A 26,799-nucleotide genomic window follows, 5' to 3' on the forward strand; every position below is an offset into this window, starting at 1 on the left:
TTATTTCCCCCCTCCTAGCCAACATCTGCTGCGCAGAATGCCAACGTTAGCCTGCAAGATGAAACAGCAGAAAAGAACAAGCTTAGGGAGTTTCTAATTTTGCAAGGATTTGGCCTTGGGTTTTGGGGGTTGTTTTTTCCCCCCTCCTCTCAAGAAAGCAAACAACCCTCTTAAAGAAGCTGTGCAGCTGAATGCCACAAGCTCGCAGCTTGCTGCTCGCTCGCGGCACAGCTGCACGCAAAAGGGAGGCTTTAGGACCTAAGACTTGTCACTGGTGCTGCTGTAATTTGCAGTGACTTGAATTGATGGAGATATTTCGTGCCAGGAAGATAGGTGGAGAGGTTCTGGAGAAATTATCCTGCTGCAGTGACAAGGAATTAGACTCTAAACCCATCTCTGATTGACGTCATCCCTTCGGTAACAAGGGGAAAAGCAGCGCAGGGAACAAGATTGCTTCTGGAGGAGAGAGCCCAGGGAAAGGAGATTATCCTACCTTTGGTAGTGTCTGTGCTTTTATAGAGACACACAACTGTCAGGGTTGCAAGGGACCTCAAGGATCAGCCAGCTCCAAACCCTCTGCCATGGGCAGCAAAACCTCACACGAGATCAGGTTTGTTCAGCATCTCTGTGGGTGCCATGGGCAGAGGCACTGAGTGCAGCCTCAGCAAGTTTGCTGCCCACACCAAGCTGTGTGGTGCAGCAGCCAGGCTGGAGGGCAGGATCCAGCCAGAGGGACCTGCACAGGCTGCAGAGGTGGGCACAAGCCAACCTCAGGAGGTTCAACAAGAGCAAGGGCAAGGTCCTGCAGCTGGGTGGAGGCAATGCCAAGCACCAATGCAGGCTGGGCAGGGAGTGTCTGGAGAGCAGCCCTGAGGAGAGGGACTTGTGGGTGCTGCTGGAGGAGAAGCTCAACAGGAGCCAGCAGTGTGCACTTGCAGCCCAGAAAGCCAAGCAGAGCCTGGGCTGCAGCAGCAGCAGTGTGGCCAGCAGGGCCAGGGAGGGGATTCTCCCCCTCTGCTCTGCTCTGCTGAGACCCCACCTGGAGTGCTGCATCCAGCTCTGGAGCCCCTGGGACAAGAGGGCTGTGGAGATGCTGGAGAGTGTCCAGAGCAGGGCCAGGAGGATGCTGAGAGGCTGCAGCAGCTCTGCTGTGAGCACAGCCTGAAAGAGTTGGGGCTGTGCAGGCTGGAGCAGAGGAGGCTCCCAGGGGACCTTCTTGTGGCCTTCCAGCATCTGAAGGGGGCTCCAAAAAAGCTGGGGAGGGACTTCTGAGGCTGTGAGGGAGTGTCAGGAGTGGGGGAATGGAGCAGAGCTGGAGGAGGGGAGAGTGAGGCTGGAGATGAGGAGGAAGTTGTTGAGCAGGAGAGTGGTGAGAGCCTGGCAGGGGTTGCCCAGGGAGGTGGTTGAGGCCCCATGGCTGGAGGTGTTTGAGGCCAGGCTGGCTGAGGCTGTGTGCAGCCTGCTCTAGGGTAGGGTGTCCCTGGGCATGGCAGGGGGGTTGGAACTGGCTGATCCTTGTGCTCCCTTCCAACCTTGACTGATTCTATGATAGGCTGCTCAGAGCCACATCCAGCCTGGCCTTAAACACCTCCAGGGATGGGACTCTAAATCCTATACATTTGCTTAGTCACAAAGAGTACAAGCTGAGGAAATTGGCCTTTGGGGATGGAGGAGAGCAAGGAGAAGGGGGCTGACATTTCTGAGTTCCAATAACTGTAAAAGCCATTTCTAATTTGGGAGTCTCCAAGGCTGCAATTTTTCACTTTGTGGAAACCTTGAAAACTTCTTTCTGCCTTGGTACCAGCAGCTGGGAATGGACTGAGGCAAAACTTTCAGCCACCCTTCAAACACTACCACAAAACTGTCAGGGTTAGAAGGTACCTGAAGGCTCAGCCAGTTCCAACCCCCCTGCCATGGGCAGGGACACCTCACACTAGATCAGGTTGCTTACAGCCACATCCAGCCTGGCCTTAAAGATGTCCAGGGATGAAGCTTCCATCACCTCCATGGGCAACCTGTGCCAGTGTCTCAGCACCCTCATGCTGAAGAACTTCTTCCTAATGTCTAATCTATCTCATCTAACTCTTCCCTCCTCTATCTTGGATCCATTCCCCTCAGTCCTACTTGACACCCTAAAAATCCCTCTCCAGCTTTCCTCAGATCCTGGAAGGCCACAGTAAGATCTCCTTGGAGCCTTCTCTCCTCCAGACAACCCCAACTCTCTCAGTCCCTCCTCACAGCAGAGCAGCTCCAGCCCTCTGAGCATCCTCATGGCCCTTCTCTGGACACCTTCTAACAAGCATTCCCAGGAAAACTAACAGACCTCCTCTTCCCCTCTCCTTTTGCTACAGAGACATCTGACACATAGTTTATATGGATCACACAACACATCCACAAATTAAAGTGTTCAACTTCTTAAGAGCTTGAAGAGACTCAAGGATAACCTTTTCATAGAATCATAGAATCAAGCAGGTTGGAAAAGAGCTCCAAGCTCATCCAGCCCAACCTAGCAGCCAGCCCTGCCCAACCAACCAGACTCCACAACCTCTCTGGGCAGCCTGCTCCAGGGCTCTGCCACCCTCACCCTAAAGAAGTTTCTCCTCCTGTTGAGCTGAAACCTTCTCTGTTCCAGTTTGTATCCATTGCTGCTTGGCTTATTGCTGTGCACCACCCAAAAGGGCTTGGCCCCCTCCACTTGACCCCCACCCCTCAGCTGTTGACAGACATTCATAGAATCAACCAGGTTGGAAGAGACCTCCAAGATCATCCAGTCCAACCTAGCACCCAGCCCCATCCAGTCAACCAGACCATGGCACTAAGTGCCTCATCCAGTCTTTTCTTGAAGACCTCCAGGGATGGTGCCTCCACCACCTCCCTGGGCAGCCCATTCCAATGGGAAATCACTCTGTGAAGAACTTCTTCCTAATATCCAGCCTATACCTACCCTGGCACAACTTGAGACTGTGTCCCCATTGCTCAGATCCCCTCTCAGCCTTCTCTTCTCCAGACTAAACAGCCCCAGGGCTATCAGTCTCTCTCCATAGGGGAGATGCTCAACTCTCCCAGTCACCCTCATGGCTCTCTGCTGGACTGTCTCCAGCAGCTCCCTGTCTCTCTTGAACTGGGGAACCCAAATCTGGACACAGTATTGCAGGGCAGGAATACTGGACAGGTGACAACACCAGAGACTCCCATCATAGTAATAACAGAATCACAGAACCAAGCAGGTTGGAAGAGAGCTCCAAGCTCATCCAGCCCAACCCAGCACCCAGCCCTGCCCAACCAACCAGACCATGGCACTAAGTGCCTCAGCCAGGCTTTGCTTGAACAACATGGAGCCTAGATTCTAGGCTGCTCTGATCTCTCTGATTCTATGATTGCTGCTACTTCTCTGCATAGACCATCTCAGGAAGCATGAAAAGCAAGGTGCAGGCATTTTGTTCTGTGGCTAAGTTGTGCTCTACAGCCAGTTCCACTCCACAGAGGGGCAGCATTTGCCTCTCTCAAACACTGAACCCTTAGCCATAGAGAGGCAGCATTTGCCTCTCTCAAACACTGAACCCTCAGCCATAGAGAGGCAGCATTTGCCTCTCTCAAACACTGAACCCTTAGCCATAGAGGGGCAGCATTTGCCTCTCCCAAACACTGAACCCTTAGCCATAGAGGCAGCATTTGCCTCTCTCAAACACTGAACCCTTAGCCATAGAGGGGCAGCATTTGCCTCTCTCAAACACTGGACCCTCAGCCATAGAGAGGCAGCATTTGCCTCTCTCAAACACTGAACCCTTAGCCATAGAGGGGCAGCATTTGCCTCTCTCAAACACTGAACCCTTAGCCATAGAGAGGCAGCATTTGCCTCTCTCAAACACTGAACCCTTAGCCATAGAGAGGCAGCATTTGCCTCTCTCAAACACTGAACCCTTAGCCATAGAGAGGCAGCATTTGCCTCTCCCAAACACTGAACCCTTAGCCATAGAGAGGCAGCATTTGCCTCTCTCAAACACTGAACCCTTAGCCATAGAGGGGCAGCATTTGCCTCTCTCAAACACTGAACCCTTAGCCATAGAGGGGCAGCATTTGCCTCTCCCAAACACTGAACCCTTAGCCATAGAGGGGCAGCATTTGCCTCTCCCAAACACTGAACCCTTAGCCATAGAGAGGCAGCATTTGCCTCTCTCAAACACTGAACCCTTAGCCATAGAGGGGCAGCATTTGCCTCTCTCAAACACTGAACCCTTAGCCATAGAGGGGCAGCATTTGCCTCTCTCAAACACTGAACCCTTAGCCATAGAGGGGCAGCATTTGCCTCTGTCAAACACTGAACCCTTAGCCATAGAGAGGCAGCATTTGCCTCTGTCAAACACTGAACCCTTAGCCATAGAGGGGCAGCATTTGCCTCTGTCAAACACTGAACCCTTAGCCATAGAGGGGCAGCATTTGCCTCTCCCAAACACTGAACCCTTAGCCATAGAGGCAGCATTTGCCTCTCCCAAACACTGAACCCTTAGCCATAGAGGGGCAGCATTTGCCTCTCTTAAACACTGAACCCTTAGCCATAGAGAGGCAGCATTTGCCTCTCTCAAACACTGAACCCTTAGCCATAGAGGCAGCATTTGCCTCTCCCAAACACTGAACCCTTAGCCATAGAGGCAGCATTTGCCTCTCTCAAACACTGAACCCTTAGCCATAGAGAGGCAGCATTTGCCTCTCCCAAACACTGAACCCCTCTTGCTGTCTCACAAAGCAAAGAAGCCTTCAAAACCAAAGGAACCACCATCAAACCCCCTTCCAGACAACAAAGCCAAGAACTGAAGCAAGCTGTCCTGGGAGACAGATCCCAGACAGAAGTCTTCTTTGGCAAGAAGTGGTGAAAGTTCTCAAGACACAGAGAGTGTGGCGGGGCCAGAGGGGAAGGAGGTGACCCTGCCATGGTGCACAGCTCTGTCTCTCTCCTGTTACCTCCCACTAGCAGAAGCAAAGCATGAAAAGCCTCAACCTGCCCTCCACAACTCAATCACAGCAACACAACCTGCAGTGCCACAGCCATTGACCTGTGCTGCTGCACAACACAGCGAGAGAGATGTTTGGTGCCACAGGTGTACATATCCATAGCCTCCAAAGCAAACAGACAGACCAACACCAAAGAACCCCCCAGAGGATCCTCTCTGATGGCAAAGCAAGAGAGCACTGCAGGACAGGGGGGTCAGTGTGGAACACCTGAAATGATTTACAGGCAAGTCAGTGGAATCAGGGGAGGGAAACAATCCCACAGAGATCAGCAGTGCAATGTCACAGTATCCCAGTATCATCACGGTTGGAAGAGACTTCACAGATCATCAAGTCCAACCCTTTACCACAGAGCTCAAGGCCAGACCATGGCACCAAGTGCCACGTCCAGTCCTGCCTTGAACAGCTCCAGGGACGGCGACTCCACCACCTCCCCAGGCAGCCCATTCCAGTGCCCAATGACTCTCTCAGTGAAGAACTTTCTCCTCACCTCCAGCCTAAATCTCCCCTGGCACAGCCTGAGGCTGTGTCCTCTTGTTCTGGCGCTGGCCACCTGAGAGAAGAGAGCAACCTCCTCCTGGCCACAACCACCCCTCAGGTAGTTGTAGACAGCAATGAGGTCTCCCCTGAGCCTCCTCTTCTCCAGGCTAACCAATCCCAGCTCCCTCAGCCTCTCCTCGTAGGGCTGTGCTCAAGGCCTCTCCCCAGCCTCGTCGCCCTTCTCTGGACACACTCAAGCATCTCAATGTCCCTCCTAAACTGGGGGGCCCAGAACTGAACACAGCACTCAAGGTGTGGTCTAACCAGTGCAGAGTACAGGGGCAGAATGACCTCCCTGCTCCTGCTGACCACACCATTCCTGATGCAGGCCAGGATGCCACTGGCTCTCTTGGCCACCTGGGCACACTGCTGGCTCATGTTCAGGTGGGTATCAATCAGCACCCCCAGATCCCTCTCTGTCTGGCTGCTCTCAGCCACTCCGCCCCCAGCCTGTATCTCTGCATGGGGTTGTTGTGGCCAAAGTGCAGCACCCTGCACTTGGAGCTATTGAACCCCATCCCATTGGACTCTGCCCATCTGTCCAGGTGGTCAAGGTCCTGCTGCAGAGCCCTTCTGCCTTCCAACCCAGCCACATCTGCTCCCAGCTTGGTGTCATCTGCAAACTTGCTGATGACTGACTCAATGCCCTCATCCAGATCATCAATGAAGATGTTAAAGAGGATGGGGCCCAGCACAGATCCCTGAGGGACACCACTAGTGACAGCTGCCAGCTGGATGTGGCACCATTCACCACCACTCTCTGGGTCCAGTCCTCCAGCCAGTTCCTAACCCAGCACAGAGTGTTGCCATCCAAACAATGTCAATGAGGAGAGAGAAGGAAGCAACTGAACACACAACACAACAAACTCTGCTGCGAGATGGATAAACCCAGGAGAGGACAACCCCTTGGTTTTAGTCTGCCACGGTCCTGATGGATCAACACAGGAGAGGACATCCCATATTTTCAGCGTGCCATGGTGTACCATAGGCATTACAGCAGAGCTGATACACAGAAGTGGTGATTAACAGAGAGCTGTTGCAAATCAATGCACCTTTAGGAGACAGCCAGCAGAACTCTGTTCAACTACAGCACCTAGGGACAGCACCAGAGAAAAGCATGGAGCTCCTAACTGGTGGTGTGGTGACGTGAAAACAGTGCTTCAAAAGAAGGTGGAAGCAAACCAGGCCTGCAGCTTACTCTTTGATTTAATCTCAGGTGGGTTTAAAAGTGGCAATCTTAACCCCAAAATCCGAGCCACGACGTTTGGTGGCTCAGCGCAGCAAGCGACTGCAAAGGAGCTGCATTCCTTGTCCCACACCAAAAAGCAATAGGAATGGTTAAGCTTTAAAACACACACACACATATATGTACACAGGAGAATGCACAGAACCATCCAAGAGCTCAGAGCTGTGTCAGGATCACAAATGAGCTCAGAGCTATGTCAGGACCACAAATGAGCTCGGAGCTATGTCAGGATCACAAATGAGCTCACAGCTATGTCAGGATCACAAATGAGCTCACAGCTATGTCAGGATCACAAATGAGCTCACAGCTATGTCAGGATCAAAAATGAGCTCACAGCTATGTCAGGATCAAAAATGAGCTCACAACTATGTCAGGATCAAAAATGAGCTCACAACTATGTCAGGATCACAAATGAGCTTAGAATTATGTCAGGATCACAAATGAGCTCAGAACTATGTCAGGACCACAAATGAGCTCAGAACTACGTCAGGATCACAAATGAGCTCAGAACTACATCGGGATCACAAATGAGCTCACAGCTATGTCAGGATCACAAATGAGCTCAGAGCTATATCAGGATCAAAAATGAGCTCACAACTATGTCAGGATCACAAATGAGCTCAGAGCTATGTCAGGATCACAAATGAGCTCACAGCTATGTCAGGATCAAAAATGAGCTCACAGCTATGTCAGGATCAAAAATGAGCTCAGAGCTATGTCAGGATCACAAATGAGCTCAGAACTATGTCAGGACCACAAATGAGCTCAGAACTATATCAGGATCACAAATGAGCTCAGAACTATGTCAGGATCACAAATGTGCTCACAGCTATGTCAGGATCACAAACGTGCTCAGAGCTATGTCAGGATCACAAATGAGCTCAGAACTATGTCAGGATCACAAATGAGCTCACAGCTATGTCAGGATCACAAATGTGCTCACAGCTATGTCAGGATCACAAATGAGCTCAGAGCTATGTCAGGATCACAAATGAGCTCAGAACTATGTCAGGATCACAAATGAGCTCACAGCTATGTCAGGATCACAAATGAGCTCACAGCTACGTCAGGATCACAAATGAGCTCACAGCTATGTCAGGATCACAAATGAGCTCAGAACTATGTCAGGATCACAAATGAGCTCACAGCTATGTCAGGATCACAAATGAGCTCACAGCTATGTCAGGATCACAAATGAGCTCACAGCTATGTCAGGATCACAAATGAGCTCACAGCTATGTCAGGACCACAAATGAGCTCACAGCTATGTCAGGATCACAAATGAACTCAGAACTACATCAGGATCACAAATGAGCTCACAGCTATGTCAGGATCACAAATGAGCTCACAGCTACGTCAGGATCACAAATGAGCTCAGAACTATGTCAGGATCACAAATGAGCTCACAGCTACGTCAGGATCACAAATGAGCTCACAGCTATGTCAGGATCACAAATGAGCTCACAGCTATGTCAGGATTACAAATGAGCTCAGAACTATGTCAGGATCACAAATGAGCTCACAGCTATGTCAGGATCACAAATGAGCTCAGAGCTATGTCAGGATCACAAATGAGCTCACAGCTATGTCAGGATCACAAATGAGCTCAGAACTATGTCAGGATCACAAATGAGCTCACAGCTATGTCAGGATCACAAATGAGCTCACAGCTATGTCAGGATCACAAATGAGCTCACAGCTATGTCAGGATCACAAATGAGCTCAGAACTATGTCAGGATCACAAATGAGCTCACAGCTATGTCAGGATCACAAATGAGCTCACAGCTATGTCTGGATCACAAATGAACTCAGAACTATGTCAGGATCACAAATGAGCACAGAACTATGTCAGGATCACAAATGAGCTCAGAACTATGTCAGGATCACAAATGAGCTCAGAACTATGTCAGGATCACAAATGAGCTCACAGCTATGTCAGGATTACAAATGAGCTCAGAACTATGTCAGGATCACAAATGAGCTCACAGCTATGTCAGGATCACAAATGAGCTCAGAGCTATGTCAGGATCACAAATGAGCTCACAGCTATGTCAGGATCACAAATGAGCTCAGAACTATGTCAGGATCACAAATGAGCTCACAGCTATGTCAGGATCACAAATGAGCTCACAGCTATGTCAGGATCACAAATGAGCTCACAGCTATGTCAGGATCACAAATGAGCTCACAGCTATGTCAGGATCACAAATGAGCTCAGAACTATGTCAGGATCACAAATGAGCTCACAGCTATGTCAGGATCACAAATGAGCTCACAGCTATGTCAGGATCACAAATGAGCTCAGAGCTACATCAGGATCACAAATGAGCTCAGAGCTATGTCAGGATCACAAATGAGCTCAGAGCTATGTCAGGATCACAAATGAGCTCACAGCTATGTCAGGATCACAAATGAGCTCACAGCTATGTCAGGATCACAAATGAGCTCACAGCTATGTCAGGATCAAAAATGAGCTCACAGCTACGTCAGGATCACAAATGAGCTCAGAGCTACGTCAGGATCACAAATGAGCTCAGAGCTATGTCAGGATCACAAATGAGCTCAGAGCTATGTCAGAACCACAAATGAGCTCACAGCTACGTCAGGATCACAAACGTGCTCAGCAAATAATTACACTGAAAAAGGTTCATCTGATACCATGCCAGGGAAAGGTTCAAAGTGAGGTTAGAAACATCTCTGAAAGAGGGAGAGGCTTTCCCTCCCCCAGCCACTTGCAAGGTTTCATTTTACCAGAGCAATGAGAGTGAGGGTTGCAATGAGGTAGCACACACAGAGGCATCCATCACCTTATCAGACTTAGCAGTTAGAGGCAAATACTTCAGCTCAGAAACTGGATTTGGCACTGAAGAGCCAAAGCCAAGAGCACCACCTGCATGAAATCCATTCTGCCTTTGACTGGGAAAAGGCAGCATTACAAACCAGAACATTGCCCCCATAGCAACGAGCAACCCAACACTTAGCAGCTTTGCAACAGACTCCACAGTGGTTTTTCCCCTCTGGTTTGCTAATTTCAAGGTCAATAATCCAGCAGCAGCACAGTCTAGCTGGTCCTTAACATCTCCAAAGCAATCTCCTGTGAGAGCTTCAACCAAAACTCCTCCTCACCCAAAGGAAAAAGAAAAGTCAGGGAGACCTCTTCAAAAATTAAGGTGTTTTTTTCTCCCCCTCTTTCAGCTTGGAAACTGGTCCAGAAGGATGGAGAAGAGCCTGAGTTCTGGCCTGTTAAAACGAGTGCTGGCCCTAAAGAGATGATGCAGCCAGGAGCAGAAAAGCATTAGAACTGGTCCTCAGAGCACCTGACAGCTTAGGCCCTGCTACAGGATCTTTCAGTAATGCCCAAATGGCACCTGAGCGCCAGTAGGAGCTCTCCCTGAGCCTTCTCCTTGACTGGGAGGAGTGAGAAAGAGAGAGAGAGAGAAAAGGAGAGAAAGAGAGAGAGAAAGAGAAAAAGAGAGAGAAGAGAGAGAAAAGGAGAGAAAGAGAGAAAGAGAAAAAGAGAGAGGAGAAAAAGAGAGAGAGAAAGAAAGAAAGAGAGAAAAGGAGGCAAAGAGAGAGAGAAAGAGAAAGAGAGAGAGGAGAAGAAGAGAAAAAGAGAGAAAGAGAAAAAGAGAGAAAGAGAGAAAGAGAGAAAGAGAGAAAGAGAGAAAGAGAGAAAGAGAGAAAGAGAGAAAGAGAGAAAGAAAGAAAGAAAGAAAGAAATAAAGAAAGAAAGAAAGAAAGAAAGAAAGAAAGAAAGAAGAGAAAAAGAGAGAAAGAGAGAAAGAAAAAGAGAGGGAGAAAGAGAAAGAGAGAAAAAGAGAGAAAGAGAACAAGAGAAAAACAAAGAGAGAAAAAGAAAGAGAAAAATAGTGAAAGAAAAGAGTGAAAAAGAAAGAGAATAAGAATGAGAATGAGAAAGAGAAAGAGAAAGAGAAAGAGAGAGAAAGAAAGAAAAAGAAAGAAAAAGAGAGAGAGAAAAAAAGACAAAAAGAGAAAAAGAGTGAAAGAGAGAGAAGAGAGAAAGAGAACAAGAAAAGAGAAAGAGAGAAGGTTGAAGAGAGAGGGAGGAAGGAAGGGAGGGAAGGAGAAGCATTTTTCTCTTGCTGTCATAAAAAACCATTTGAAGAGCAAACTCCAAGCCTAAAAATAGTCTGGAGCACTCCGCATGGTTAATGAAACTCAGCTCTGTTAATGAGGCAGCTTCATTTCACAGTCAGCAAGAGCCTAATGGTACCCTTATAAATGTGTGTGTCTTTTGGGGGGGGGGGGGGGGGGGGAGAGAGTGTCATGCATGACTGTGACTGAAACTGTGCCTTGCCACGGCATCACATCTAACACTTGTAGAAAGAAATCCTCCCTGGCTTCTCAAAGCCAACAACTGGAGTTGTGCAGAGCCTAAAGCACAAGGGGCAGGGGGAAAGTGTTGCTCTTTCCCAAGCAGGCTAAAGAACACCCCCAGGGATTCTAATGCCCAACAGAAGTGCTAACCTTAATGAAGCACCTTAGGCAGGAGGTTAATTAACTGAACCTTTCACTACCATTTCCTCTCTCTTCACCATTTTTAACGTTCCTTTACTGCAGAGAAAAACCAACTGGATCCTGAAGGCATCAGCACAGCTCCTTGGAGAGCTCTCAGAGGTCATTCTGCCTTCCTTGCCACTTAATCAGAAGCAGAACCCCACAGCTTGTGGGTGTGTGGTGAGAAACAAAACCAGATCTGAAGGCATCAGCACAGCTCTTTGGGATCACCCCGGGTCAAGCTTCAGTGACTACAGCTTGGGTGTGAATCCAGCTTGGCTACCAAGGCATGCAGAGAAGCTCCACACGTGGCAGGGCAGGACAGAGAAGGAAACAGGCACAGAGATGTGCTCAGGACCTTGTCCAATCCCTGTTTATTTGCATTGCTTTGGACAAGCAGCTCTCATATTCATGGAGTTTATGTGCAGCCTAAGAGGGATTTGCTCAGTGTTGTGGTTGTGTTTAAAGCCTTGCTGAGCACAGAGTTGTTCTCTAGTAAATTCTTGGGGTTTTGAACTTTGACATCTACATCTCACAAGGTGAGGAAGGGAAGAAAAGAAGTCTCATTTTCACCTTGCCACAGGGTCTGAGCCATCTTGTGACTTGGCTGCCTGCATCCTGCATAATCACAGCCTGACCCTGCACTCTAGGGCTCATTGAGTGCTTTCTGTGACACAGACGGGGTCGTAAAGCTTACTACACCTCGATGAAACTCTTACTAAACCCTACTGAAACTCTCACTAAACCCTGCTGAAACTCTTACTAAACCTTGCTGAAAATCTTGCTTAAACCTCACTGACAATCTTAAACCTGGCTGAAAATCTTACTACACCTTATTGACAATCTCACTACACCTCACTGAAACTCTTCCTAAACCTCACTGAAACTCTTCCTAAACCTTCCTGAAACTCTTCCCAAACCTCACTGAAACTCTTCCCAAACCTCACTGAAACTCTTCCCAAACCTCACTGAAACTCTTCCCAAACCTCCCTGAAACTCTTAGTAAACCTCACTGAAACTCTTCCCAAACCTCACTGAAACTCTTCCTAAACCTCACTGAAACTCTTCCTAAGCCTTCCTGAAACTCTTCCCAAACCTCACTGAAACTCTTCCCAAACCTCACTGAAACTCTTCCCAAACCTCCCTGAAACTCTTAGTAAACCTCACTGAAACTCTTCCCAAACCTCACTGAAACTCTTCCCAAACCTCACTGAAACTCTTCCCAAACCTCACTGAAACTCCTACTAAACCTCACTGAAACTCTTCCCAAACCTCACTGAAACTCCTACTAAACCTCACTGAAACTCTTCCTAAACCTCACTGAAACTCTTCCCAAACCTCACTGCAACTCTTCCCAAACCTCACTGAAACTCTTCCCAAACCTCCCTGAAACTCTTCCCAAACCTCACTGAAACTCTTCCCAAACCTCACTTAAACTCTTCCCAAACCTCACTGAAACTCTTCCCAAACCTCACTGAAACTCTTCCCAAACCTCCCTGAAACTCTTAGTAAACCTCACTGAAACTCTTCCCAAACCTCACTGAAACTCTTCCCAAACCTCACTGAAACTCTTCCCAAACCTCACTGAAACTCTTCCCAAACCTCACTGAAACTCTTCCCAAACCTTCCTGAAACTCTTCCCAAACCTCACTGAAACTCTTCCCAAATCTCACTGAAACTCTTCCCAAACCTCCCTGAAACTCTTCCCAAACCTCCCTGAAACTCTTCCCAAACCTCCCTGAAACTCTTCCCAAACCTCCCTGAAACTCTTCCCAAACCTCACTGAAACTCTTCCTAAGCCTTCCTGAAACTCTTCCCAAACCTCCCTGAAACTCTTCCCAAACCTCCCTGAAACTCTTCCCAAACCTCACTGAAACTCTTCCCAAACCTCACTGAAACTCTTCCCAAACCTCCCTGAAACTCTTCCCAAACCTCACTGAAACTCTTCCCAAACCTCACTGAAACTCTTCCTAAACCTTCCTGAAACTCTTCCCAAACCTCACTGAAACTCTTCCTAAACCTTCCTGAAACTCTTCCCAAACCTCACTGAAACTCTTCCCAAATCTCACTGAAACTCTTCCCAAACCTCACTGAAACTCTTCCCAAACCTCACTGAAACTCTTCCCAAACCTCCCTGAAACTCTTCCCAAACCTCACTGAAACTCTTCCCAAACCTCACTGAAACTCTTCCTAAACCTTCCTGAAACTCTTCCCAAACCTCACTGAAACTCTTCCTAAACCTTCCTGAAACTCTTCCCAAACCTCACTGAAACTCTTCCCAAATCTCACTGAAACTCTTCCCAAACCTCCCTGAAACTCTTCCCAAACCTCCCTGAAACTCTTCCCAAACCTCCCTGAAACTCTTCCCAAACCTCACTGAAACTCTTCCCAAACCTCACTGAAACTCTTCCTAAACCTTCCTGAAAACTCTTCCCAAACCTCACTGAAACTCTTCCCAAACCTTCCTGAAACTCTTCCCAAACCTCACTGAAACTCTTCCCAAATCTCACTGAAACTCTTCCCAAACCTCCCTGAAACTCTTCCCAAACCTTCCTGAAACTCTTCCCAAACCTCCCTGAAACTCTTCCCAAACCTCCCTGAAACTCTTCCCAAACCTCCCTGAAACTCTTCCCAAACCTCACTGAAACTCGTCCCAAACCTCACTGAAACTCGTCCCAAACCTCACTGAAACTCTTCCCAAACCTCCCTGAAACTCTTCCTAAACCTTCCTGAAACTCTTCCCAAACCTCACTGAAACTCTTCCCAAACCTCACTGAAACTCTTCCCAAACCTCACTGAAACTCTTCCTAAACCTCACTGAAACTCTTCCTAAGCCTTCCTGAAACTCTTCCCAAACCTCACTGAAACTCTTCCCAAATCTCACTGAAACTCTTCCCAAACCTCACTGAAACTCTTCCCAAACCTCCCTGAAACTCTTCCCAAACCTCACTGAAACTCTTCCCAAACCTCCCTGAAACTCTTCCCAAACCTCACTGAAACTCTTCCCAAACCTCCCTGAAACTCTTCCCAAACCTCACTGAAACTCTTCCCAAACCTTCCTGAAACTCTTCCCAAACCTCACTGAAACTCTTCCCAAATCTCACTGAAACTCTTCCCAAACCTCACTGAAACTCTTCCCAAACCTCCCTGAAACTCTTCCCAAACCTCCCTGAAACTCTTCCCAAACCTCCCTGAAACTCTTCCCAAACCTCCCTGAAACTCTTCCCAAACCTCACTGAAACTCTTCCCAAACCTCACTGAAACTCTTCCCAAACCTCCCTGAAACTCTTCCCAAACCTCACTGAAACTCTTCCCAAACCTCACTGAAACTCTTCCTAAACCTTCCTGAAACTCTTCCCAAACCTCACTGAAACTCTTCCTAAACCTTCCTGAAACTCTTCCCAAACCTCACTGAAACTCTTCCCAAATCTCACTGAAACTCTTCCCAAACCTCACTGAAACTCTTCCCAAACCTCCCTGAAACTCTTCCCAAACCTCACTGAAACTCTTCCCAACCTCCCTGAAACTCTTCCCAAACCTCACTGAAACTCTTCCCAAACCTCCCTGAAACTCTTCCCAAACCTCACTGAAACTCTTCCCAAACCTCACTGAAACTCTTCCTAAACCTTCCTGAAACTCTTCCCAAACCTCACTGAAACTCTTCCCAAATCTCACTGAAACTCTTCCCAAACCTCACTGAAACTCTTCCTAAACCTCACTGAAACTCTTCCTAAACCTTCCTGAAACTCTTCCCAAACCTCACTGAAACTCTTCCCAAATCTCACTGAAACTCTTCCCAAACCTCACTGAAACTCTTCCCAAACCTCCCTGAAACTCTTCCCAAACCTCACTGAAACTCTTCCCAAACCTCCCTGAAACTCTTCCCAAACCTCACTGAAACTCTTCCCAAACCTCCCTGAAACTCTTCCCAAACCTTCCTGAAACTCTTCCCAAACCTCCCTGAAACTCTTCCCAAACCTCACTGAAACTCTTCCCAAACCTCACTGAAACTCTTCCCAAACCTCCCTGAAACTCTTCCCAAACCTCACTGAAACTCTTCCCAAACCTCACTGAAACTCTTCCTAAACCTTCCTGAAACTCTTCCCAAACCTCACTGAAACTCTTCCCAAATCTCACTGAAACTCTTCCCAAACCTCACTGAAACTCTTCCCAAACCTCCCTGAAACTCTTCCCAAACCTCACTGAAACTCTTCCCAAACCTCCCTGAAACTCTTCCCAAACCTCACTGAAACTCTTCCCAAACCTCACTGAAACTCTTCCTAAACCTTCCTGAAACTCTTCCCAAACCTCACTGAAACTCTTCCCAAACCTTCCTGAAACTCTTCCCAAACCTCACTGAAACTCTTCCCAAATCTCACTGAAACTCTTCCCAAACCTCCCTGAAACTCTTCCCAAACCTTCCTGAAACTCTTCCCAAACCTCCCTGAAACTCTTCCCAAACCTCCCTGAAACTCTTCCCAAACCTCCCTGAAACTCTTCCCAAACCTCACTGAAACTCTTCCCAAACCTCACTGAAACTCTTCCCAAACCTCCCTGAAACTCTTCCCAAACCTCACTGAAACTCTTCCCAAACCTCACTGAAACTCTTCCTAAACCTTCCTGAAACTCTTCCCAAACCTCACTGAAACTCTTCCTAAACCTTCCTGAAACTCTTCCCAAACCTCACTGAAACTCTTCCCAAACCTCCCTGAAACTCTTCCCAAACCTCACTGAAACTCTTCCCAAATCTCACTGAAACTCTTCCCAAACCTCACTGAAACTCTTCCCAAACCTCACTGAAACTCTTCCCAAACCTCCCTGAAACTCTTCCCAAACCTCACTGAAACTCTTCCCAAACCTCACTGAAACTCTTCCCAAACCTCACTGAAACTCTTCCCAAACCTCACTGAAACTCTTCCCAAACCTCACTGAAACTCTTCCCAAACCTCCCTGAAACTCCTACTAAACCTCACTGAAACTCTTCCCAAACCTCACTGAAACTCTTCCCAAACCTCACTGAAACTCTTCCTAAACCTCACTGAAACTCTTCCCAAACCTCACTGAAACTCTTCCCAAACCTCACTGAAACTCTTCCCAAACCTCACTGAAACTCTTCCCAAACCTCACTGAAACTCCTACTAAACCTCCCTGAAACTCTTCCCAAACCTCACTGAAACTCTTCCCAAACCTCCCTGAAACTCTTCCCAAACCTCACTGAAACTCTTCCCAAACCTCCCTGAAACTCTTCCCAAACCTCACTGAAACTCTTCCCAAACCTCCCTGAAAATCTTCCCAAACCTCACTGAAAACTCTTCCCAAACCTCACTGAAACTCTTCCTAAACCTTCCTGAAACTCTTCCCAAACCTCACTGAAACTCTTCCTAAACCTTCCTGAAACTCTTCCCAAACCTCACTGAAACTCTTCCCAAATCTCACTGAAACTCTTCCCAAACCTCACTGAAACTCTTCCCAAACCTCCCTGAAACTCTTCCCAAACCTCACTGAAACTCTTCCCAAACCTCCCTGAAACTCTTCCCAAACCTCACTGAAACTCTTCCTAAACCTCCCTGAAACTCTTCCCAAACCTCACTGAAACTCTTCCCAAACCTTCCTGAAACTCTTCCCAAACCTCACTGAAACTCTTCCCAAATCTCACTGAAACTCTTCCCAAACCTCCCTGAAACTCTTCCCAAACCTCCCTGAAACTCTTCCCAAACCTCCCTGAAACTCTTCCCAAACCTCCCTGAAACTCTTCCCAAACCTCACTGAAACTCTTCCCAAACCTCACTGAAACTCTTCCCAAACCTCCCTGAAACTCTTCCCAAACCTCACTGAAACTCTTCCCAAACCTCACTGAAACTCTTCCTAAACCTTCCTGAAACTCTTCCCAAACCTCACTGAAACTCTTCCTAAACCTTCCTGAAACTCTTCCCAAACCTCACTGAAACTCTTCCCAAATCTCACTGAAACTCTTCCCAAACCTCCCTGAAACTCTTCCTAAACCTCACTGAAACTCTTCCCAAACCTCACTGAAACTCTTCCCAAACCTCCCTGAAACTCTTCCCAAACCTCACTGAAACTCTTCCTAAACCTTCCTGAAACTCTTCCCAAACCTCACTGAAACTCTTCCTAAACCTTCCTGAAACTCTTCCCAAACCTCACTGAAACTCTTCCCAAATCTCACTGAAACTCTTCCCAAACCTCCCTGAAACTCTTCCTAAACCTCACTGAAACTCTTCCCAAACCTCACTGAAACTCTTCCCAAACCTCACTGAAACTCCTACTAAACCTCACTGAAACTCTTCCCAAACCTCACTGAAACTCTTCCCAAACCTCACTGAAACTCCTACTAAACCTCACTGAAACTCTTCCCAAACCTCACTGAAACTCTTCCCAAACCTCACTGAAACTCTTCCCAAACCTCACTGCAACTCTCCCTAAAGCTGCCTGCGACTGCTCCTAGGCGCAGCCTCCGCCGCACAGGCGTCGGTGGGGGGAGGACACGGCAGGAGGGGAGCGGGAGGGAAGCAGGGCAGCAAAGCCCGTGTCTGGCTAAGAACTGCGCAGGAGGCGAGCGGACAAGTGCCCGGTGACCATGAGAGCTCATGCAGCAACCCTGTCCGACGATGCAGCCTTACACAGACGGCAGACGAGAGAGGTGTGCGACACGGGGGGGTGGGGGACACACACCTGGTACAACAGAGGGGCACGTCGGGAGGCTCGTTGGGGGTTCTCGGTAGGGGAGAAGCGAAGAACGACCTTTATGTTACACAAACAGGACTCTTGGAAAGCCACGGGAATAGCCCATACTTACTTTTATCTTCCGGGCTTTCTTCTGCTGCTTTGCTTACTTCTTCTTCCTCCTCCTCCTCCTCCTCGTCCTCTTCCTCCTCCACTTCCTTTCGCTGCGCTTCTTCGTGGTGCTCGGCGGCGCCGAGGGCCAGGCTCTGGCAGCAGTGGTTGAAGCCGCTGTCCCGGGGCAGGGTGAAGCTCCGGGGCTTGCCGCCGTTGCCGTTCAGCACCGGCACCCGCTCGCCTTCCACCAGCGGGAAGGGGCCGTAGTGATCCTGCAGGTGACACTTCTGCGTGGGCAAGGTGGACTGCCGCCGGTGCTCGGGGGACACCACGGCCACCTCGGAGAAGACAGAGTCCTCCAGCGGCAGCGTCTGCAGGTAGTGGAGCCCCGAGCTGGTCAGGGGGGTCTCGATGAGGTCCTGCCAGGAGCGCCTCTGGCTCGCCGTCTTGCGCACCGGCGACTCGGTGACGCTGCCCACCGCCTCCTGCCGGAACTCTTCGTGCGACGACTGCGACTGCGAGGTCTCCGTGGACGAGAGGCGGCTGTGCTTGGGCTCCACGAACGGGCTGGTGCAGCTCATCTGCAACGGCAGCAACGCGGAAAGCTTCAGCTCTCTGGCGGAACAACGCCTGCTGCTGCTGCTAGCGAGGGCAGAGGCTCCTTGGAAGGGGCTGCCCAGGGAGGTGGTGGAGGCACCGTGCCTGGAGGTGTTGCAGCCAAGCCTGGCTGGGGCACTTAGTGCCATGGTCTGGTTGGTTGGGCAGGGCTGGGTGCTAGGTTGGGCTGGATAAGTCTCTTCCAGCCTGGTTGATTCTGTGATTCTATGGTTCTAACTGTGGAGGTTGGCAGGGACCTCCAGAGATCATCCAGTCCAACCCACCCCCTCCCCCCTTGCCCAGGCAGCGTCCCCCTAGGGGTAGGCTGCACAGGAATGCATCCAGGTGGGGCTGGAAAGGCTCCAGAGAAGGAGACTCCATAGCCTCTCTGGGCAGCCTGCGCCAGGGCTCTGCCACCCTCACCCTATAGAAGTTTCTCCTCATGCTGAGCTGAAACCTTCTCTGTTCCAGTTTGTATCCATTGCTGCTTGGCTTATTGCTGTGCAGCACCCAAAAGAGCTTGGCCCCCTCCTCTTGACACCCACCCCTCAGCTATTGATTTACGTTGATGACCTGGACGAGGGGATTGAGTCCAGCAGCAGTCAGTTTGCAGATGACACCAAGCTAGGAGCAGCTGTGGAGCTGTTGGAGGGTAGGAGAGCCCTGCAGAGGGACCTGGCCAGGCTGCATGGGTGGGCAGAGGCCAATGGGATGAGATTTAACAAGGCCAAGAGCAGGGTTCTGCACTTTGGCCACAACAACCCCAAGCAGTGCTACAGGCTGGGGACTGAGTGGCTGGAGAGCAGCCAGGAGGAAAGGGACCTGGGGGTACTGATAGATAGTAAGCTGAAGATGAGCCAGCAGTGTGCCCAGGTGGCCAAGAGAGCCAATGGCATCCTGGGCTGGCTCAGGAGCAGTGTGGGCAGCAGGACAAGGGAGGTTATTCTGCCCCTGTGCTCAGCACTGGTCAGGCCACACCTTGAGTGCTGTGTCCAGTTCTTGGGCCCCTCAATTCAAGAGAGATGTTGAGGTGCTGGAAGGTGTCCAGAGAAGGGCAACAAAGCTGGTGAGGGGCCTGGAGCACAAACCCTGTGAGGAGAGGCTGAGGGAGCTGGGGGTGTGCAGCCTGGAGAAGAGGAGGCTCAGGGGTGATCTTATTACTGTCTACATCTACCTGAAGGGACATTGTAGCCAGGTGGGGGGTGGCCTCTTCTGCCAGGCAGCCAGCAATAGAACAAGGGGACACAGTCTCAAGCTGTGCCAGGGCAGGTCTAGGCTGGATGTTAGGAGGAAGTTGTTGGCAGAGAGAGTGATTGGCACTAGAATGGGCTGCCCAGGGAGGTGGTGGAGTGGCTGTCCCTGGAGGTCTTCAAGCAAAGCCTGGCTGGGGCACTTAGTGCCATGGTCTGGTTGACTGGCTAGGGCTGGGTGCTAGGTTGGGCTGGATGAGCTTGGAGATCTGAACCTGGTTGATTCTATGATTCTATGTTGCTCAGATCCCCTTTCAGCCTTCTCCAGACTAAACAGCCCCAGGGCTCTCAGTCTCTCTCCACATGGGAAATGCCCCAACCACCCTTTTGATTCTCCCATCTACTTGACTCCCACTCCTCAGCTATTGACAGACATTGTTCAAATCCCCTCTCAGCCTTCTCTTCTCCAGACTAAACAGCCCCAGGGCTCTCAGTCTCTCTCCATAGAGGAGATGCTCAACTCCCCCAGTCATCCTCATAGCTCTTTGTTGGACTCTCTCCAGCAGCTCCCTGTCTCTCTTGAACTGGGGAGCCCAAAACTGGACACAGTATTGCAGGTGTGGTCTCAGCAAAGTAGAGTAGAGGGGGAGCAGAACCTCCCTAGCCCTGCTGGCCACACTTTTCCTGCTGGCCCATGCAGCACTTGCTGCCCACCAGCACTCCAGGCTCTTTCTCTATGGAGTTCCTTTCCAGCTTCAATAATCCCGAGCTCATTGGACACAATATTCCAGATGTGGCCTCACCAAGGCAGACTAGAGGAAGAAGAAAACCCAGAACGATGCCCTTCAAGGTCCCTTCCCACCTTTAACCACCCTCTGAAGCTGTGCACAGGCAAAAGTGGCACTTTCTGCCCTCAGCCCGGTCGAGAGCCGCGGGTGACTCACCGAAGGAGGCCGTGGGTAGGTGTCGTAGGGGGGTGGGGGGCTGTCCTGTTTGGGTGTTGATGGAGTGTCTGCTTCCTCCTTGTCACTCTCACTCCAGTAATCTGCAAATCACAGACAGAGCAGGTCAAAACCAGCAGTGTGCCCAGGTGGCCAGGAGAGCCAGTGGCATCCTGGCCTGCATCAGCAATGGTGTGGCCAGCAGGAGCAGGGAGGTCATTCTGCCCCTGTACTCTGCACTGCTTAGACCACACCTTGAGTACTGTGTTCAGTTCTGGGCCCCCAGTTTAGGAGGGACATTGAGATGCTTGAGTGTGTCCAGAGAAGGGCAACGAGGCTGGGGAGAGGCCTTGAGCACAGCCCTACGAGGAGAGGCTGAGGGAGCTGGGATTGGTTAGCCTGGAGAAGAGGAGGCTCAGGGCAGACCTCATTGCTGTCTACAACTACCTGAGGGGAGGTTGTGGCCAGGAGGAGGTTGCTCTCTTCTCTCAGGTGGCCAGCACCAGAACAAGAGGACACAGCCTCAGGCTGTGCCAGGGGAGATTTAGGCTGGAGGTGAGGAGAAAGTTCTTCCCTGAGAGAGTCATTGGACACTGGAATGGGCTGCCCGGGGAGGTGGTGGAGTCGCCGTCCCTGGAGCTGTTCAAGGCAGGACTGGACGTGGCACTTGGTGCCATGGTCTGGCCTTGAGCTCTGTGGTAAGGGGTTGGACTTGATGATCTGTGAAGTCTCTTCCAACCCTGATGATACTGTGACACTGTGAAAACCTGGCAGCTTTGTCTAGCAGAGCCTTGCATTCCCAAAGCCCACTGGGAGCTCCATCCTTGGGCTTGCCAGGAGTTAGATGCTCCCACAGCAGATGAGGCTGCAGCCAGCCTGATCTAGGGCAGGGTGTCCCTGCCCATGGCAGGGGGGCTGGAACTCGATGATCCTTGTGGTCCTTTCCAAGCCTGACTGATTCTGTGATTCTAGAGAGAGTGATTGGCACTGGAATGGGCTGCCCAGGGAGGTGGTGGAGTGGCCATGCCTGGAGGTGTTGCAGCCAAGCCTGGCTGGGGCACTTAGTGCCAAGGTCTGGTTGGTTGGGCAGGGCTGGGTGCTAGGTTGGGCTGGGGGAGCTTGGAGCTCTCTTCTGACCTGGCTGATTCTATGATTCTGGGTTTGGGGAGGGGGAGTAATGGCAATATTTGGTGATTTGCCATTGGAGTGGGCTGCCCAGGGAGGTGGTGGAGTCACTGTCCCTGGAGGTGTTCAATAAAAGACTGGATGAGGCACTTAGTGCCATGGTCTGGTTGACTGGATAGGGCTGGGGGATAGGTTGGACTGGATGAACTTGGAGCTCTCTTCCAACCTGGTTGATTCTATGATTCTACTGTCAGTTTTCACTGATAGCATGGAAAATGTGCATCTGTTTCAAGGCTACTATGGGCACAACCAGAGATACTGTTCAGCATCAGAGGCAGAACTCTGGTACCACAGTGACACTGCTCTGGAGGTGTCCAAAGTCAGGTTGGATCAGGGCTTGGGCAACCTGTGCTAGTGGAAATTGTCTCTGCCCATGGCAGAGTGGTTTGGAACTGGATCATCTTCAAGGTCCTTTCCAACCTCAACCATTCTGTGAACCTCCAAGAATACATTCCTAGGTCTGGTGAGAAGAATTAGATGCTAGGCTGTGAAAAGGAACCAGTGGTGATGTCTGCTTCATTCATAGGCCTGCTGAGATGTCTAAAAGCAAGAACACAAAGCATAGATAACAGACTTGCTCCCTGGCTTTGGCTGCTTCCCTTCTCTCCCTAACTTGCTGTCTGTGTGACTAATCCCTCTGCTTCCTAACTCCCCTGGCCCATCCTCCAAACTCACCTTGAATGCAAGGCAAAGTCTGGGCTAAGTTAGAGGGGTGGAGAGGCAGTGGAAGGGTGGTTGGGAGCTCCTCCTGGGGACTCTGGTTTCTGGGAGGGCTGCTGTGTTTCTGTATCATAGAATCATAGAATCAGTCAGGGTTGGAAGGGACCACAAGGTTCATCTAGTTCCAACCCCCCTGCCATGGGCAGGGACACCCTACCCTAGAGCAGGCTGTCCACAGCCTCAGCCAGCCTGGCCTCAAACACCTCCAGCCATGGGGCCTCAACCACCTCCCTGGGCAACCCCTGCCAGGCTCTCACCACTCTCATGAACTTCCTCCTCACTTCCAGTGTGAACCTACCCATCTCCAGCTTTGCTCCATTCCCCCTAGTCCTGCTTGAACCTACCCATCTCCAGAGCTTTCCCAACCCAAGGGTGGATTGGTGGTTGGACTCAATGATGTTACAGAGCTTTGCCAACTCAAGGATTGATTGATGGTTGGACTCAGTGATGTTACAGAGCTCTCCCAACTCAACTGTGGGTTGATGGTTGGATTCAGTGATGTTACAGAGCTCTCCCAACTCAATTGTAGGTTGATGGTTGGATTCATTGATGTTACAGAGCTCTCCCAACTCAACTGTGGGTTGATGGTTGGATTCATTGATGTTACAGAGCTCTCCCAACTCAATTGTAGGTTGATGGTTGGATTCAGTGATGTTACAGAGCTCTCCCAACTCAATTGTAGGTTGATGGTTGGATTCTGTGATGTTACAGAGCTCTCCCAACTCAACTGTGGGTTGATGGTTGGATTCTGTGATGTTACAGAGCTCTCCCAACTCAATTGTAGGTTGATGGTTGGATTCAGTGATGTTACAGAGCTCTCCCAACTCAATTGTAGGTTGATGGTTGGATTCTGTGATGTTACAGAGCTCTCCCAACTCAACTGTGGGTTGATGGTTGGATTCAGTGATGTTACAGAGCTCTCCCAACTCAATTGTAGGTTGATGGTTGGACTCAGTGATGTTACAGAGCTCTCCCAACTCAACTGTAGGTTGATGGATGGATTCAGTGATGTTACAGAGCTCTCCCAACTCAACTGTGGGTTGATGGATGGATTCATTGATGTTACAGAGCTCTCCCAACCCCATGATTCTAACAGGGGACAACATACCAGACATTACTGGCACTGCTTTTAGTTACCTTCTGCAGCCCTCTCCAAAATAATCCAGTGTCTGTGGACCAGAATCTGAATGAGCTAATCAAAACCCCTGAGAGAGAAGGAATTCTCTAAGGCAGCAACATCAGTGACACCCATATGTGAATGCTTTCAGCTGACAAGACTGAGGCCTGAGACACAGCAGGGAAAGGAGAAGAGATGAAATTGTGATGAGAGCTTGACAGAAGAACCCCCAATAACAACACATTTACCTTGCTCTTGCTTGATCCTCTCTCTTTCTGCGTAGCCAGCAGCCAGCATGTTAATTCTGTTTAGCCATCTGAAATCACATCAAAACCAGAACAGAAGCAGTGATACCAACCCAGCCTCCTCAGTTGTTCTCTTGTAATTGTTTTTGGGCTGCCTTTCTACTGCCAACAAAGCTCCAGGCATTCTGGAGGGAGATGCAGGACAATGTTACTCTTCACATCACAGAGCTGCTTTCTTTCCTTCTTACCCCCACTCAGGAAGCCTCCAAAGAGCTCTCATTTTGCTGTTGAACCCAAATTGTTTTCACAGCCAAGATTCTGTCTTTCCAGTGTCCAAACCAAAAAAGCAAGCAGGTGTGATGGCAAACACCTCCTAACATACAGGCTTTAGCTTATATCCCACCAGTGGATTCTCCCTGGTTCAGAGCCCTTTGTCTGAGCCCAAGGGGCCAAGTGCCAAGCTCCCCTATATTAAATGATGCTCCCAAATGATAGCCCCAACTGTGATGAGCCATTGAGCTTTTTCTGCTACCTTACAGACTTGAGCAGCCTGCTCTAAGAGAAGGTGTCCTTGCCCAGGGAGGAGGGGCTGGAACAATCCTTATTGATGATCTGGAGCAGAGGACTGAGTCCAGCAGCAGTAAGGTTGCAGATGACATCAAGCTAGGAGCAGGTGTGGAGCTGTTGGAGGGTAGGAGAGCCCTGCAGAGGGACCTGGCCAGGCTGCATGGGTGGGCAGAGGCCAATGGAGTGAGATTGAACAAGGCCAAGTGCAGGGTTCTATGCTTTGGCCACAGCAACCCCAAGCAGCACTGCAGGCTGGGGCCAGAGTGGCTGAGAGCAGGCAGGCAGAGAGGGAGCTGGGAGTGCTGGGAGAGAGGAGCTGCAGAGGAGGCAGCAGTGTGCCCAGGTGGGCAGCAGAGCCAATGGCATCCTGGGCTGGCTCAGGAGCTGTGTGGGTCAAGATCCATCTTTTTAGGTCAGCATTCAAAGGAACTAAGGGGAACTGAGATTCTGTGTGAACTGTGTGGGTCAAGATCCATACTTTTAGTTCAGCAATCAAACGAATTAAGAGGAACTGAGATTGTGTGAACTGTGTTGGTTAAGATCCATACTTTAGCTCAGCACTGGAATGAATTAAGAGTAACTATGACTTTGTGTGAACTGTGTTGGTCCAATTCACCTTTTTAGCTCAGCATTCAATCACATTAAGAGGAACTATGTTGATTTTGTACTGAAGGCCCAAATACTTCTGAAAAGAAACTGCACAGGTGACCTGAAACAGGTACAGGAAACCTCAACACCCCAAGAACCAAGCCTCAAGTCCTCCTTGTTCTCTTTTTGAGCTGCTACATTTCCCTCCCCCCGACTAAACTCAATACGACAAAGATTTCACTTTTAGGTTGAATTGGTGGCAGCAGAAGGGACCTGCAGAATTCATTCCTTGTTATCTTCTACCTCTTTCTTCCAGGCTACCAGAAACAAACTGAGTGACTGCTTTAAACTTCTTTCTCCAACTGCTCAGTCCCTCCAAGCTCAGGAATGGAAGCAGCCCAAGAGCAAGCACCACATGGCCTTGGAGGCTACGTTAAGGAAGCAGAGCTGGAGATAACAGAGCACCTTTTGGTGGCAGCAGAAGGGACCTGCAGAATTCATTCCTTGTCATCTTCTACCTCTTTTCTTCCAGGCTACCAGAATGAGTGACTGCTTTAGACTCCTTTCTCCACCTCCTCATTCCCTCCAAGGCCAGGAATAGAAGCAGCCCAAGAGCAAGCACCACATGGCCTTGGAGGCTATGTCAAGGAAGCAAAGCTGGAGATAACAGAGCACCTTTTGGTGGCAGCAGAAGGGACCTGCAGAATTCATTCCTTGTCACCTTCTACCTCTTTTCTTCCAGGCTACCAGAAACAAACTGAGTGACTGCTTTAAACTTCTTTCTCCAACTGCTCATTCCCTCCAAGCTCAGGAATGGAAGCAGCCACTGAGATGCTTGAGCGTGTCCAGAGAAGGGCGACGAGGCTGGTGAGAGGCCTTGAGCACAAGCCCTACGAGGAGAGGCTTAGGGAGCTGGGGTTGTTTAGCCTGGAGAAGAGGAGGCTCAGGGGTGATCTTATTGCTGTCTACAACTACCTGAGGGGTGGTTGTGGCCAGGAGGAGGTTGCTCTCTTCTCTCAGGTGGCCAGCTCCAGAACAAGAGGACACAGCCTCAGGCTGCGCCAGGGGAAATTTCGGCTCGAGGTGAGGAGAAAGTTCTTCACTGAGAGAGTCATTGGACACTGGAATGGGCTGCCTGGGGAGGTGGTGGAGTCGTCGTCCCTGGGGCAGTTCAAGGCAAGGTTGGATGTGGCACTTGGTGCCATGGTCTAGCCTTGGGCACTGTGGTAAAGGGTTGGACTTGATGATCTGTGAGGTCTCTTCCAACCTTGGTGATACTGTGATACTGTGATACAGCCCAAGAGCAAGCACCACATGGCCTTGGAGGCTATGTCAAGGAGGCAAAGCTGGAGATAACATTGCACCTTTACAGCTGCCACAGGTGTAGGTTAAACTGGTGGCAGCAGAAAGGACCTGCAGAATTCATTCCTTGTTATCCTCTACCTCTTTCTTCCAGGTTACCAGAAACAAAATGAGTGACTGCTTTAAACTCCTTTCTCCAACTGCTCATTCCCTCCAAGGCCAGGAATAGAAGCATCCCAA

General features: G+C 49.9%; 1 protein-coding gene across 12 annotated transcripts in view; it reads right to left on the reverse strand.

Annotated features, from left to right (window-relative positions):
• CNKSR2 (connector enhancer of kinase suppressor of Ras 2) overlaps positions 1-26,799 on the reverse strand; it is a 215,150-nt gene that overhangs the window by 31,328 nt on the left and 157,023 nt on the right. For all 12 annotated transcript variants that reach the window (XR_010304183.1, XM_064152025.1, XM_064152019.1 and 9 more), the window contains 3 exons: positions 24,106-24,173; positions 20,839-20,939; positions 18,127-18,688 (listed from right to left, as the gene is read on the reverse strand). Coding sequence is in view for 11 of the 12 variants with exons in the window: in XM_064152025.1 (XP_064008095.1) it covers positions 18,127-18,688; positions 20,839-20,939; positions 24,106-24,173 (731 nt within the window). In the remaining variant the exon portion in view is untranslated. The remainder of the gene's footprint in view (positions 1-18,126; positions 18,689-20,838; positions 20,940-24,105; positions 24,174-26,799) is intronic.

This window comes from Pogoniulus pusillus, chromosome 12 (genome assembly GCF_015220805.1).
Source record: "Pogoniulus pusillus isolate bPogPus1 chromosome 12, bPogPus1.pri, whole genome shotgun sequence".
Taxonomy (NCBI): Eukaryota; Metazoa; Chordata; class Aves; order Piciformes; family Lybiidae; genus Pogoniulus; species Pogoniulus pusillus.